The 13,892-nt window shown below is 47.3% G+C and overlaps 1 protein-coding gene across 1 annotated transcript; it reads right to left on the bottom strand.

The window, feature by feature from the left end:
* Positions 1–3,053: 3,053 nt before the first annotated feature.
* Positions 3,054–13,268, bottom strand: vhl (von Hippel-Lindau tumor suppressor). The gene is made up of 3 exons (XM_033036799.1): positions 12,807–13,268; positions 9,385–9,522; positions 3,054–4,554 (listed from the first exon to the last, which is right to left on the bottom strand). Exons 1-3 carry the CDS (start codon positions 13,003–13,005, stop codon positions 4,376–4,378), a joined length of 516 nt encoding a protein of 171 aa, XP_032892690.1. The 5' UTR covers positions 13,006–13,268; the 3' UTR covers positions 3,054–4,375.
* Between the last annotated feature and the right edge of the window lie 624 nt (positions 13,269–13,892).

Below are 13,892 nucleotides of genomic sequence, written 5' to 3'. Positions count from 1 at the left end.
AAGTCTAAATGACTTTGCAAATTATATGGAACACAATATGGAGGACAGGACTTAATAAAGACATTAAGATGGAAACCTGCGTAATAACATGTGCTTCTTTCAAGGCCATAAAGAAGCCAAGATTTAAAAAAAATAGCTGACGCCCCAGAGATAAGTGATAACTTGTTATTGGATGAGCTTGATTCGGACCCAGCTTTTCCTATATTCTGAAAGGCTATAGAATCTTTCAGTTATGCCATATTCAGACTTGGTAGGAGTGTTTAACTGATTAAAAAAATGTATTATTGCGCTAACTTTCCTTTGTTCTGTGAGTGGAGCCCGAGAAGCACTGAGCAACGTTTGTGCTCATAGTAGATGGCCATGGTTTACCTTTAACAATTTTGTTGCTGTCTGTTTTGCAAGAGACGAACTTTGACCTCGGCTGGTGGTGTGGAAGATGAGGACAAGGGGGACTCTGTCCTTGTTACGCGTGCGGGGGATGGGGAAGTGAGAGCGGAGCTACGGGATATAGAGGAGACCCTGATGAGAGCCTCATCTATAGTCGAAGAGGGGAACCGATGACCTGGTTTGGAAAGCCTCATCCTGGGTGCAGATGCGGCGTAGACAGAGGAGTTGGGAGTAGGGGATAGAGTTCTTACAGGAAGCAGGGTGGGAAGAAGTGTAGTCAAGATAGCCATGGGAGTCAGTGGGTTTGTAGTAGATATCGGTCAGTAGTCTGTTGCCTGCGATGGAGAGAGTGAGGTCTAGATACGGTAGGGAGATGTCGGAAATGGTCCAGGTGAATTTGAGTGCCGGATGGAAGTTAGTAGTGAAATGGATGACCAATGAGTTCTGCATGGGTGCAGGAGGTAGCACCAATGAGGTTGTCGATGTAGCGGAGGTAGAGTTCGGGGATAGGGCCACGGTACGCCTCGAACAAGGATTGTTCGACATACCCAACAAAGTGGAAGGCACAGCTGGGGCCCAAGCGCCTTGGATTTGGAGGAAATGGGAGGAGTCAAAGGAAAAGTTGTTGAGGGTAAGGACCAGTTTCGTAGGCAGAGGAGAGTATTTGTAGACGGGGATTGGTTGGTTCTGCGGTCGAGGAAGAAACGTAGGGCTTTAAGCCAATTACTTCTGTACTTCTAAACTAAACTAAATCATCTTGGAGAGTGAAAGGAATAATTCCCAAGCAATGCTGCACCTTTACTGAAAGGATCAGTGACTTTGTTCAGCTTTAATGTACAAAATATATACAAGAGCTCAGTGTGCTCCTGTCACATGTGCAGTAACCAAAAAACATGCTGCTTTCAATGAAAAGATGCCTAAAATTGTTGATGCCTACAAGCTTTGTGTGATGAATTTGGTAGATCCACTTTAGTGTGACCCAGTTGGGTGCAGATCTTATTAGGATGTAAATACAAAAAGCTGGATGTAACTCAGCATCTCTGGAGAGAAGGAATGGGTAACATTTCAGGTCGAGATCCTTCGTTACTGCCATGTTTCACCAGCTTAGCATCAACCATGGCTTGCACAAGTGAATATCTTGCTGACACCAATCTGGGCTTGGACTTGAAAAATTGTCACTTAAACAGAAATGCTGTTGGGTTAAAGGAATGACAGAATGGGAGAGCAACAGTTAGCAAACCTAACATGACAAAGAGTGCCAAGCAGTCTTACATAGAAACATAGAAACATAGAAAGTAGGTGCGAGAGTAGACCACCAGGTCCGTCGAGCCCGCACCGCCATTCGCTCATGGCTGAACACTAAACAGACACACTTACCCACAAACAGTAGACACAAGACACAGAACACAAGACACTACCCTCCCCTTTATACCGCTATCACCCCTCTCCACCCCAAGAACCGCGTGATCTCCTGGGGGAGGCAAAAAAACGGATAAAAACCCAGGTCCAATTCGGGAAAAAAATCCGGGAAATTCCTCTCCGACCCCAATCCAGGCGATCGACACTTGTCCAGGAGATCACTCAGGTCTTACTATACTAACCATACCTAGGTCCATATCCCTGCCCTCTCCCCGTAGCCCCTTATCCCCTTGGCAGCTAAAAAACCATCTATTTTAGACTTAAATATATTTAACGTTTCTGCTTCCACTGCTCCCTGGGGCAGTGAATTCCATAAATTAACCACCCTCTGGGTGAAGAAGTTCTTCCTCATCTCAGTTTTAAAAGAGCCCCCCCTTATTCTGCAACTATGTCCCCTAGTTCTAGTTTCCCCGATCATTGGGAACATCCTCGGTGCATCCACCCGATCAAGGCCCCTCACGATCTTATGTTTCAATGAGATCGCCTCTCATTCTTCTAAACTCCAAAGAGTAGAGTTCCAGCCTACTTAACGTTTCCTCATATGTCAATCCCCTCATTGCAGGAATTAATCTTGTAAACCTTCGCTGCACTGCCTCCAGGGCTAGTACATCCTTTCTTAAGTATGGACCCCAGAACTGTACACAGTATTCCAAATGTGGTCTCACTAATACTGTGTACAGCTGCAGCAAGACCTCCGTGTTTTTATACTCAATCCCCCTAGCAATAAAGGCCAAAACTCCATTGGCCTTCCTGATTGCTTGCTGCACCTGCATACTAACTTTTAGTGATTCATGTACTAATACCCCTAGATCCCTTTGCGTTGCATTACAACGCAGCTCCTCCTCATTTAGAAAATAACTTGCCCTATCATTTTTTTTCCCAAAGTGAATGACTTCACATTTATTAGTATTAAATTTCATCTGCCAAGTTGTTGCCCACTCACCTAGCTTATCTATATCCTTTTGCAGACTCTTCCTATCCTCCTCATCCCCTACTTTTCCTCCCATTTTTGTATCGTCCGCAAATTTTGATATATTACACTTGGTTCCCTCCTCCAAATCATTTATATAAATTGTGAACTTCTTCCTCTCAGACTACTGCTGCAACATCCACTGCCTAATAATTACACACATGATTTAGACCAACGTGACAGAGAAGGACTACAGATTCAATAGAGAAAGACCGTCTTGGAGAACAGGGCTGGAATTGAGAAACAAATGTGAATATGGGAAGATGCAAAGAGACACTTTTGCTTAAGAAGAATGTTTATGCCTTGAAAAGTAAGCTTCTAAATAAGGTGGGAACATGGAGGGATTGAGAGATGACTGAATACAGAGAAAATCATAAAAATTACACCAATAAAGTGATAATACAAAGGCTGATTTGTCTTGTTCAACTTTTACAGCACCGTGGCTGGAATACCAGGGGCACTGTCCAGACCTGCAAAATTCTATGACCAGATAAGGTGAAAAGAAAACAAACCTGGATGACAGTGAAACAGAAGTTAGAACTAGTAGGAGAAATTGGAGAAAAGACCAAGGTGTCCCCATAAATACAAGCTCAGTAGCACAGAATGAAGCAGGTTACAATGCAGAACTGGCAAAGTGGACTAGTTTAGGCATGGATACATATAACCAGTACACAGTACTCAGAGCAACCACAGGCTCACCTACAAATATGCTAAAATGTTAATGTCAGAAGCTTAGTTGAGAACCATTCCCCATATTGGGCAGCAGCAGTTTTATACTTTTTGACTATTTTCTCCATTACTGTAATACTATATTCTGCACAATGTTTCATTTTTCTTTCTGTACTCTTATGTACTCATGTATGGTATGATCTACATGGATAGCAGACAAAACAAGGTTTTTCACCATATCTCAATTCACGTGAGAATCATAGACCAATTCTATGGATCTAAGCTGGCTTAGAAACGCATGTTTATGCTACCTTCAGTTACTGCGCAGTCAAAGCAATCTCCGCAAATACTCCATGCTGACCTTTAATGCCATAGGTGAGCCATTTAGCCCCATCAGCATATTTTGTTATTCCTTCATTCCTCATATGGTTACCCACTTTCCCATGTTACTTCCATGCTTTGTACTTTCAATACTCTACACCAACCATTATCTATATCACAAGCTCACCATACTACCAGGAGTTCTGGATTCCCTCTCTTGTAGAATAAACTCTATACTGGCATCTCAGACACCAGTGGAAGAGACCCAAGCTACGCCAGCCTCCTTCCCTAATTTACTCAATTCTACTGCTGCACGATATTGGTGATGGGCCAGAAATTTACTGGTGCTGTTCATCTAAAGGTACTGGAGTATTTCCACATCAGCCATTTAAAAAAGTGAAATGATTTGGTCCAAGAAATAGGAAGATAATGAAAAGTACAAAATATGTCAACAATACTGATCAGGTGGAGACGTCCACAGCTTTGTGTCACAGTCACACTGGACAGTCACTGTTGCTAGGGACTCTGTAGATCACTTTTCACAGTTTGTCTACGTATAATATACCAGTTCTGATCTGGGGCAAGGGTGTGGAAAGAACAATGTCACTCTCAGTTCAGGCCATTTTCTTCCTGTTCAGCCAGCTGCTGGAGGTGCTGAAGATCTTTCAACAGCTGGGGGTGATCCTCCAGGTCATCGTGTAGTGTTCGGGCAATCTCCAGGTTTCTGTAATCCTCCTGCTTCACCAGGCTGCGCACCACTTGCAGGCACCGCTCCTTTAGTGTGTAAACTGAGAGGTTTCACACAATTAAATCCAGTTTACTCATTGACAATTTTCTTTTTTTTTAAACAGCAAAGTTTCAAATCACTTTTTAATCAAACCTGCAATCCCTCATTGTATTGCAAACCTTTTCAGTTCATTATACAATACAGCAAAATAAATTACCTACATTATTGTAGGAAGTACACATTACTGTATTTCCTGGCAATGAGGACGCTATTTTTTACCCTAAAATAAGGACCGAAAATTTACCTGCGTCTTGGGAGGCCGAAGGCTAGATTGTTAGCCAAGAAAGATAGACTTGGGCCAAATCGCTTTTAAAACATGGGAGGGGGAACACAATGAGGCCTAACAAAGGGGTCGGCAACCTACGGCCAGGATCCCGAACTCATCCGGCCCGCAGACGTATTTTTTTTCCAATTTGTTTTCGTGACCTGGGAACTGCAGCCAGTCCCACGGCACGCAGGCGACCTGGGTGCTACAGCCAGACCTGGCAGCCGGCCTGGGCGCCACAGCCAGTCCCAGGGCACGCAGCCGACCTGGGAACTGCAGCCAGGCCTGGGCCAAGCGAGCCGACCTGGGCACTACAGCCAGACCTCTGGAGCAAGCGAGCCGACCTGGGAACTGCAGCCAGTTTGGGCAGTCAGTATTTTCATATCGAGCGTCGCAGACCTGGAACGCGATACCATGCGTCATACGGGATCTGCCAACCCTTACCTCATTTACCAAACATCTAAAAATATGGTTACTGCAAAATCAAAATTGCAATCATAATCTACATTAAAAATAACCTATGGTACTCTTTAATTGCTATTTTTTTACTTTATTGTTTGTTTTGTTTTTGTTTTTGTCTTTTGTTTTTACCTTGTTTGGGATGTGTTTACCTTGTGTTGGGACAAAAGATGGAAATTAGCTACTGGCTACAATCTTGCATATTACATGCAAATGTTTATTAATATGCACTGTCCCTAATAAAAAAATAAATTAAAAAAAGCCAAAAAAAAGCGAGCCGACCTGGGAACTGCAGCCATTCGCATGGCCCGCAGCCGACCTGGGTGTCACAGCCAGATCTGGGGCAAGTCAACCTGGGCGCTACAGCCAGTCCTGTGGCACGCAGGCGACCTTGGAACTGCAGCCATTCCCGGGGCACGCAGCCAACCTGGGAACTGCAGCCAGACCTAGGGCAAGCGAGCCGACCTGGGCACAACAGCCAGATCTGGGCTCTCTCTCTCCGTTACGTGATCTTCCTGAGCCAGGAAGTCCCCGTCCCTCAGACCTGAACCGCACAGCGCATTGTGGGACAGGCGAAGATGGAGGCTCCCGGTCCAGATTGCCTCCTTGAAGGAGTTTCACATCTTCCTTTCTACTGACTAAACCAAAACCGTGATCCTGTCCATCCAGCCCTTTTTTCAAAATTTAGCAACGCAAAATGGGGATGCGTCTTCATTGCCGGGAAATACGGTAAATTGCAAACAGCAAGCTCCTATTAACAACAATGTGATAAGGAGAAGACATCTGCTTTGGTCTCTTGATCAATGTAGTTCAGGACAGCATGGTGAATATCCTGATTGATGTTGCTGCACCATCTTTACACAATAGTATGGGGCTAAAGCTGAGAACCTCTTGATTTGGAAATGATCAAATTGCAACCTCAGTCACAATTGTCCCCTGGGCCAGTTAAGCACCCTCTGCGGGCCTCATGCACAGACCCCCACCAGCGTAACCAGGGAAGAGGTCCTGCAACAGGAATTTAGAGATTTCAGTAGCAATTGAGCAGTAGGACCTCAAATAGTTTAATATCTGGAATATTTCAAAGTGCTTGAGTATAGGAAAAATAGACACAAAGTACTGAAGTAACTCAGTGGGTCAGGCAGCATCCCTGGAGAACATGGATAGGTGACATTTTGTGTCGGGACCCTTCATCGGACTATGTGCCTGACCTGTTGAGTTACTCCAGCACTTTGTATCTTTCTTCATTTGAGTATAGGAATAGGAAGATGGATCAGATTAATGCAAGATTGATGGAATTGTGCAGAAGAGACGGCTCTAGATTTTTGGACAGGAGACAGGATTCTGGGCTAGGCGGGATTTGTAGAGCACAGATTTATGAATGGGAGATCTTGCATGACTTATTTAATTGAGTTTGTTTGAAGAGGTAACTAAAAAGATTGGCAAGGGCATTGCAGTTCACATGGACCTGTAGGACTTTGATTCGGTCCTCATAGAAGGTTGGTCCAAAAGATTAAAGCTCATGGGTTTCAATGCATGTTGACAAATGGAATCCAAAATTGACTTGGTGACAGGAGACAGAGGGTGGTGACAGGGGGGCCGCTATTGCGATTGAAGGCCTGTGACTAGCAGTGTACCACAGGAATCAGTGCTGGGACCCTTACTACATGTTATGCAAGTTAAATACTTAAATGTGGAATGTAGGAAGTATGATGAGAATGTTTGCAGCTGGTTGTTGGTGGTGTTGACAGTAAGAAGGGTAGTTAGGCTACACAATTATTTTGTGATTTAAGCAGAGTCATGGCAGGTGGAATTTAATCCTGATAAATGTGAGGTGATGTATTTTGGGGGTTTCAATATGACATATATTATGAATAGTAGGACCCAAGGAACAAAGGGATCTTGGTGTACAAGTCTAAAGATTCCTGAAGATGGCAGTGTGGGGAGAATATGTGAGAAAGGAGGCACTTGGGATGCTCATTTTCACTATACGGGGCATCGTGTGCAGGTAAAGGGTACAACTTCATTAAATATTGGTTAAGCCTCAACTGGACATTGTGTACATACATACTGTATGAAGGATGTGACTGCACTTGAGAGTTGCAGAAGAGATTCACCGGTACTTTTACTGGGATGGTATGTTTTGGTTACGAGGAGAGACTGGATAGGTTGGATCTGTTTTCCTGGTAGCTGAGGTGGGCGAAGAGTGATCCGATACAGATGTGCAAAATTGTGAGAGGCATACAGTCAGAAGGGTGGTTACCATTTTCCTCGTGGTAGGGTTGGCTAAGACCACTGAACATAGGTCAGGCACGTGCCGTCAGGGTAGGCAAGGTAGGCACTGCCTACCCTGACTAAAATTATGAAATGGCAATTATTAAATATAAATAGTAAAGGCATGGAAGAATAATGCCTATCTAAGAGATCGATCTCTTGGGTAGGCATAATTCTCCATGCCTTTCAACCGCAGCACTTGCAACACGTGAAGGTCTGTGCAGCCCACGTGCCGTCAGCGCTGCTTCTAGCCGTCAATTTAAAGCGGGGCTGAAGGAAGCTGAAATTCTGCCTTTGCAGTACTGCGCATGCGCAGCAGCCTTCTGCGCATGCACAGCGCAAGTTTCCTGGCGGGTTTTTTAAATATGGATTGTCATTATTTTAAGAGTATCTTAGGGAACAAAGAGAGAAGAATGGAGTTCGTCTACCAATAACGTGGTAAGTACATTTCTTGGTGTTTTATGTTTTTAAATACTGTATTTCCCGGGGTGGGTGGGGAGAGTTCCTTTCACAGTGTTTGGGGAGTCTGGCCCGGGGTAAAGTTGCGGGGAGAGCAGGAGCGTAGTGAAGGAGGGTGTTGGGGCCAGTAACCCACTTGCGACGCTCTGGGCACGGAGCCACCGCATTGTGGCCGGGGAGTGAATTAGCTCGGGTGGCTGCCGCAGCGCTCCGGGCACGGACAGCAGAACTGGCTGCCACTTCCGAGGAAGGAAGCAGCTCGGGTGACTGCGAGCGGCTGCCGGGACCCGACAGCAGAACCAGCTGCCACTTCAGCCCCTTCTGCTGGTTCCCGCTCACCTCTGGCAGTGGTCTCCGTCTGAACACCTCTCATTCCGCTCGCTGGCCGGCTTCCCGCAAATCCTTAAATTCCGACAGCGCACTCAAGGGACCAATTGAGGTTACTCGGCTATGGGAATTTAAGGATTTGAGGGAAGCGGCTGACATGAGTGAAGCCGGCGAGCGGCAGGTGAGAGGTGTTCAGACGGAGGGCACTGCCAGACGTGAGCAGGCGGGCAGAAGGCGTTGAAGTGGCAGCCGGTTCTGCTGTCGGGTCCCGGCGGCCGCTCGCAGTCACCCGAGCTGCTTCCTTCCCCGGAATTGGTGGCCAGCTCTGCTGTCCATGCCCGGAGCGCTGCGGCAGCGGTGAGTGAGTCTGACATGATCTCCGACCCCCTCCTTCTCAACATTCCTGCCTTCCCCGCATCTTTAACACCTGGCACAAACTCTCCACACGCTGTGAAAGGAACTCTCCCTCCAATTGGACCCTTGAATTAGTATTATCATTCAATAATATGACAACTGATTCAATGTCCCGGTGTGCTCCCGTTTTTTTCCACCATCTCTCCACCTGCCTTCATACTCTGTCTCCCACCCATTCAGTAATTAAAAAATGAAGGAGATTTAGAAGCCTTGGGAAAATTGAATTGCTACTTATTTTTATTTTTTATGGAGAGAACAATCTGCGCATGCGCGGTTTAAGATTTTTTTTAAAGCCGACTGACTGCCTACCTTGAGTAATTACTCACGGCACGTGCCTGACATAGGTGCACCTATTTTTCTGTTTCTATGTTAAGGTCCAGAGTAAGAGGAGACCTCATCCAGAGGATAATTACAATCTGGACTAGAGTAGTGAGTGCATGGTGATGGAAGAGACTCTCACAAGTATCTGGGTGGCCACCCGAAACAGCAAAATTAATAGGCTACAGACCAAGTGTTGGTAAATGGGATCAATATTTAATGGTTAGCATGGACATGGTGGGCCGAAGGGCCAGTTTCTGTGATGTACAACTCTTCTCATGACACCAATTAGGATAAAAAATCAAGGCAGCCAATTACCTGGTATGGTGATTTTAACCATGATGTATCGAGGCTGCCCAATCTCATTAACCTGACCGGGGGGCGAGACGAAGACCTCGTGACTATTGACAAGGAGCCTGTCATCAGACACCGCATCGCGGAACATCCACGGGTGACCTGACAAAGAAAACAAATAGAAAGAAGGAAACAAAAAGAAACAAGGAACTTCAGAGGCTGGCTTACAAAAAATGACAATGTTGTAGTAACTCAGCGGGTCTGACAGCATCTCTGGGGAACATGGATAGATGACATTTCAGAAGGAATAGGCGACGTTTCTGGTCGAAACCCTTCTTCAGACAGAAGAAGAGTCTCGACCCAAAACGTCGCCTATTCCTCTCCATAGATGCTGCCTCACCCGCTGAGTTTCTCCAGCATTTATGTCTACCTTTAACTGCATTCCATGCTTGCTTTGAATAGGTCGGTGGAAGGACATCACTTCATGTGCGCCAACACCATGGTTACTGTAGCAGATGTAAGATTGGCCTTCCTGAGAGTGAATCCATGGAAAACAACTGGCTCAGATGGAGTCACCAGCCATGTACTCAGGACCTGCACGATGCAGCAGGTCTGCCTCAAAGACTACTGTCCAGTGACTCTGGCATTCACCATCATTGGATACTTTGAATGGTTGGTCATGGCTTACATTAACTCCAGCCTCCAAAACAGCCTTGCTCGACTGCAGTTTCTCTTTCATCGAAACAGGTCCACAGCAGATGCAATCTCCCTGGCCCTACATGAATCCAAGGAACATTTAGCTAACAAGGACATCCATGTCAAACTCCCATTTATTGACTAGCTTTGCTTTCAACACCATAATCCCATCCAAATTAATCTCTAAACTGCTGGATCTAGGTGTCAGCATCCCCCTCTGCTACTGGATTCTCGAATATCTGACCCATGGACCAAAAACAGCGAGGATAGGCAATAACACACCTTCCACAATAATTCTCAACATTAGTGCTCTGCACAGATGCGGTCTGTGAACCCTTAATATACACTCACATCTGTGAAGCCAGATTCTGCTCTAACTCCATCTAAATGTTTGCAGATGATATCACTGCAGTGTGCTGGATCTTGAACAGTGATGAGACGGAGTACTGGAAGGAGACAGATAGCTTAGTAACATGGTGCCAAGACAACAACCTCTCCCTCAATATCAGTGAGACGAATGAGCTAGTTATTAGGAAGTGTGGTAGAGTACATTCCTCAATCAAGTATCAATAGTGCCAAAGTGGAAATGGTGGGAGCTTCATGTTCCTTGGCGCAAACATTACCAACAATCTCTCCTAGACCAACCACATTACATCTACGGCCAAAAAAGCACACCCATGCCTCTACTTGTTAAATGTGTATATGTGGGGGGCGAGGGAAACCGTTTAGAAACATAGAAACATAGAAATTAGGTGCAGGAGTAGGCCATTCGGCCCTTCGAGCCTGCACCACCATTCAATATGATCATGGCTGATCATCCAACTCAGTATCCCGTACCTGCCTTCTCTCCATACCCTCTGATCCCCTTAGCCACAAGGGCCACATCTAACTCCCTCTTAAATATAGCCAATGAACTGGCCACGACTACCCTCTGTGGCAGGGAGTTCCAGAGATTCACCACTCTCTGTGTGAAAAAAGTTCTTCCCTGTCCGGAAGACCCGACCTTTTCCCTGTCGGGTCTCCGTTGTCGTTGGGGCCTAGCACCGTGGAGCGGCCTCCAACCTGAACGACCCGGGGGCTCGGGAGACTGCGGAGCTGCGGACTACTCACCATCGTGGGGCTGGCCGGCCTCGGAGCGTGGGGAGCGGTGGTGACTCGCTGCTGCGACTCGACTCCTGGGGCTCGGAGGCTCCAGCACCGCAGCCGCAGGTCCGGTGGACTGTCGGGACATCGGGAGCTCGTGGGTCCGGGGGGGGGGGGGGAGAGAGAGACCGCTTCCCGGAGCTCCGGCAACGCGACTTCTCCAGCCTGTGTCGCGGGGTTGGAACGACCTGGAGCGGGGTCGTACATCGCCCAGCACGGCTTCATGGCCGTGGGACATTCCAGCGCCCGCCGGAGGCTCCAACATTGTGACATTTAGACCGTGAGCGGGGCCGTAAATCGCCCGGCACGGCCTAAAATGGCCGTGGGTCTTATCATCGCCCGCCTGGGGCTTGGACATCGGGAGAGACATGGAGAACAGGGGAGAGAAAAGACTTTGCCTTCTATCACAGTGGGTCCACTGTGATGGATGTTTGTGTGAATTAAATTGTGTGTATGTCTAGGAAATTGTCTTTGTTTGTATGGCTGTGGAAACAGACTTTCGTTTGAGCCTCACTGAGGCTCAAATGACAATAAATTGTATTGTATTGTATTCCTCAGGAGGTTGAGTAAATTCAGCATATCTCCAATGACTCTTACCAACTTCTACAGATGCACTGCAGATATCATACTGTCAGTTACATCACAGCTTGGTTTGGGAACAGCTCTGCCCAAAACCACAAGAAATTGCACAGGTGTGGATGTAGCCCAGTCCGTCAAATAGACCAGACTCCTCACCACTGACTACATCTACAACCCACGCTGCCTTCGGGAAAGCAGTCAACATAATTAAAGACCTTTGGACTGAAGATATAAAAGCTGGAAAGCATGTACTCTCAACTTCTTTCCTCTGTTGTCAGGGCTCTGAACTTTCCTTCCATATCTTTTCCCGACCTTACAACCAACCTCATTGTGGCAAAACTATATTCCGCACTGCAAAGTTTACTCTTGTTGTACTTGGCATGGCTTGAATATATTTATATATAGTGTTATCTATTTAATTGCATAGCACACAAACAGGTTTTATAATGTGGGCCCAACAATACCTCATTTGCTCTGCGCATATTACAGTTTAGCGGATGCAAAATTGAATTCTACAACTTGGGCAATTTCCTTTCTTTCTATCTCAAAACTGGCCAAACCTGCGATTTTGGCTCCGTTTTTATCTACTTGTACAGCCAGGCCAATGGAACGTCCCCCTAACTCATGATCCCCAGATCCAACCCATAATGATGAGACCTTAAGATTCCCCCAAAACCACCTGATGACACAATTCTCCATAATCCATCTGTTGACTAGACACCTCAGGGCCAATCTGTTGTCCTCAGACCCTGGTGACTTCAGATCCCCCCAGATCTCCTGTTGACTTCAGACCCATCTGTTGACCCCAGACTTCCCCAAGCCCACCTGTTGACCCAGATCCACCCCAGACCTAAGTGGCCTCATATCCATCCCGGAACCCTCCTGTTGACCAAAACACACGTTGACCCACCCCCAAAATCCCGAGCCCATCCCTCCTCGAAGAGCGACGAATTGGTGGCTTGGAAAGGGAGCGGTGGCACTGGGATGCCAGGGGCCCGGAGGGGACGGTCCGAGCGGCGGCCGCTCACCCATGAAAGTGTTCATCTTGCGGCCGCTCTGCGCCTTCATCTCCGCGTAGGTCTCGGGCTGCCCGCGGTAGTTGATCCACACCGGCCGCACGCTGCGGCCCGTGCAGTTACAGAAGGTGACGAACGAACTCTGGCGGCAGTGATGCGAGCGGATTGGGCCCATGCCCGTCACAGCCTCGGGGTCCCCGATCTCCGGCATCGCTCACAGCGCCGCGCCAGGTCTCGGGCCTAGTGCCTGCGTCACTGGAGGATGGCCCGCCCGCCCGCCCGGCCGCCGCCAGCTGGCTACAACCACACGCCCATTGGCTGCCGCAGTCCGCCTGGACCCACCTGACCGCCCGTTTGCCAAACACTTTAATCAAAGATACTAGTATCTTTGACTTTAATTCCCCTTCCCATTCACACACTGAGCTCTCTGTCCTAGGCCTTGTCCATTGTCAGAGTGAGGCCAAACGCAATTGGAGGAACAGCTCGTATTTCGCTAGGGTTGGGTAGCTTACAACCCAGTGGTTGTAACTAACTTCAAGTAACCCTTGCATTCCCGCTCTCTCCATCCGTCGTACCAGCTTCAAAGTCGACTTGTTGAGTCTCATAGGTAGACAAAAATGCTGGAGAAACTCAGCGGGTGAGGCAGCATCTATGAAGAGGAATAGGTGACGTTTCCGGTCCAGACCCTTCTTCAGACTGATGATGGGGAGGGGAGGGAAGGGAGAGGATAAAGAAAAGGAGAGCGGGAGACAGCAGGCTTGTGGGAGAGCTGGGGAGGGGAAGCAGTGAGAAAGCAAGGACTATCTGAAATGATAGAAGTAAATGTTCATACCGTTGGGGTGTAAACTACCCAAGCGAAATATGAGGTACTGTTCCTCCAATTTGCGCTGGGCCTCACTCTCGCGATGGAGGAGGCCCAGGACAGAAAGGTCAGATTCGGAATGGGTGGGGGAATTGAAATGCTGAGCCAGCAGGAGATCAGGTTGGTTAGTGCAAACTAAGCGGAGGTGTTGGGCAAAGCGATCGCCGATGTAGAGAAGTTGACACCTGGAAAGTTGAAGGTTGGAGGTGCAGATGAACCTCTGCCTCACCTGGAAA

Source organism: Amblyraja radiata, chromosome 18, assembly GCF_010909765.2.
Source record: "Amblyraja radiata isolate CabotCenter1 chromosome 18, sAmbRad1.1.pri, whole genome shotgun sequence".
NCBI classification, from domain to species: domain Eukaryota; kingdom Metazoa; phylum Chordata; class Chondrichthyes; order Rajiformes; family Rajidae; genus Amblyraja; species Amblyraja radiata.
This window is presented reverse-complemented; position numbering and strand designations above follow the sequence as displayed.

Bases quoted from the DNA above. Each gene is read 5' to 3' on its own strand.
- vhl (XM_033036799.1), bottom strand. From the start codon at position 13,005: ATGCCGGAGATCGGGGACCCCGAGGCTGTGACGGGCATGGGCCCAATC. The intron at 9,523-12,806 runs GTGAGCGGCCGC...TTTCTTTGTCAG, and splicing joins CAAGATGAACACTTTCATGG to GTCACCCGTGGATGTTCCGC. The intron at 4,555-9,384 runs GTAATTGGCTGC...GAAACCTCTCAG, and splicing joins GGTTAAAATCACCATACCAG to TTTACACACTAAAGGAGCGG.